Here is a 308-nt window from a genome sequence, read left to right as displayed (position 1 = left end):
AAAAGGCAGGTAACGTACGCCCAGCGACAGACGAGCTGGAATCCTGAAACTTCACGACAGTGGTTTGAACTTTGCAGAACGTTGGAGTTAACATCAATGAACGTTTTTGAAAAATGGAAAGATTGAATAAGAAAAGTGGAGTGAATTAGTGACATGATTTTAGTGTATGAATGGAAGGGATTGTGTAAACGATATTAATTGTTTTTCTTATTTTCTATGTATCTTTTAATTACTATATTTGCAAGTCTGGTAAAGAAATGGTTTAAGTTTATACTTTTTCAATGAACCCTAATATTCTCAACCGTACT

General features: G+C 33.8%; 1 protein-coding gene across 1 annotated transcript in view; it reads right to left on the bottom strand.

Annotated features, from left to right (window-relative positions):
- Positions 1-308, bottom strand: part of LOC119590437 — a gene marked incomplete at its 5' end in the record, with an annotated part of 7,108 nt that overhangs the window by 4,568 nt on the left and 2,232 nt on the right. Inside the window, 1 exon segment of the mRNA XM_037939101.1 lies at positions 234-246. Coding sequence (XP_037795029.1) covers positions 234-246 — 13 coding nt within the window.

This window comes from Penaeus monodon, chromosome 27 (assembly GCF_015228065.2).
Source record: "Penaeus monodon isolate SGIC_2016 chromosome 27, NSTDA_Pmon_1, whole genome shotgun sequence".
NCBI classification, from domain to species: Eukaryota; Metazoa; Arthropoda; class Malacostraca; order Decapoda; family Penaeidae; genus Penaeus; species Penaeus monodon.
This window is presented reverse-complemented; position numbering and strand designations above follow the sequence as displayed.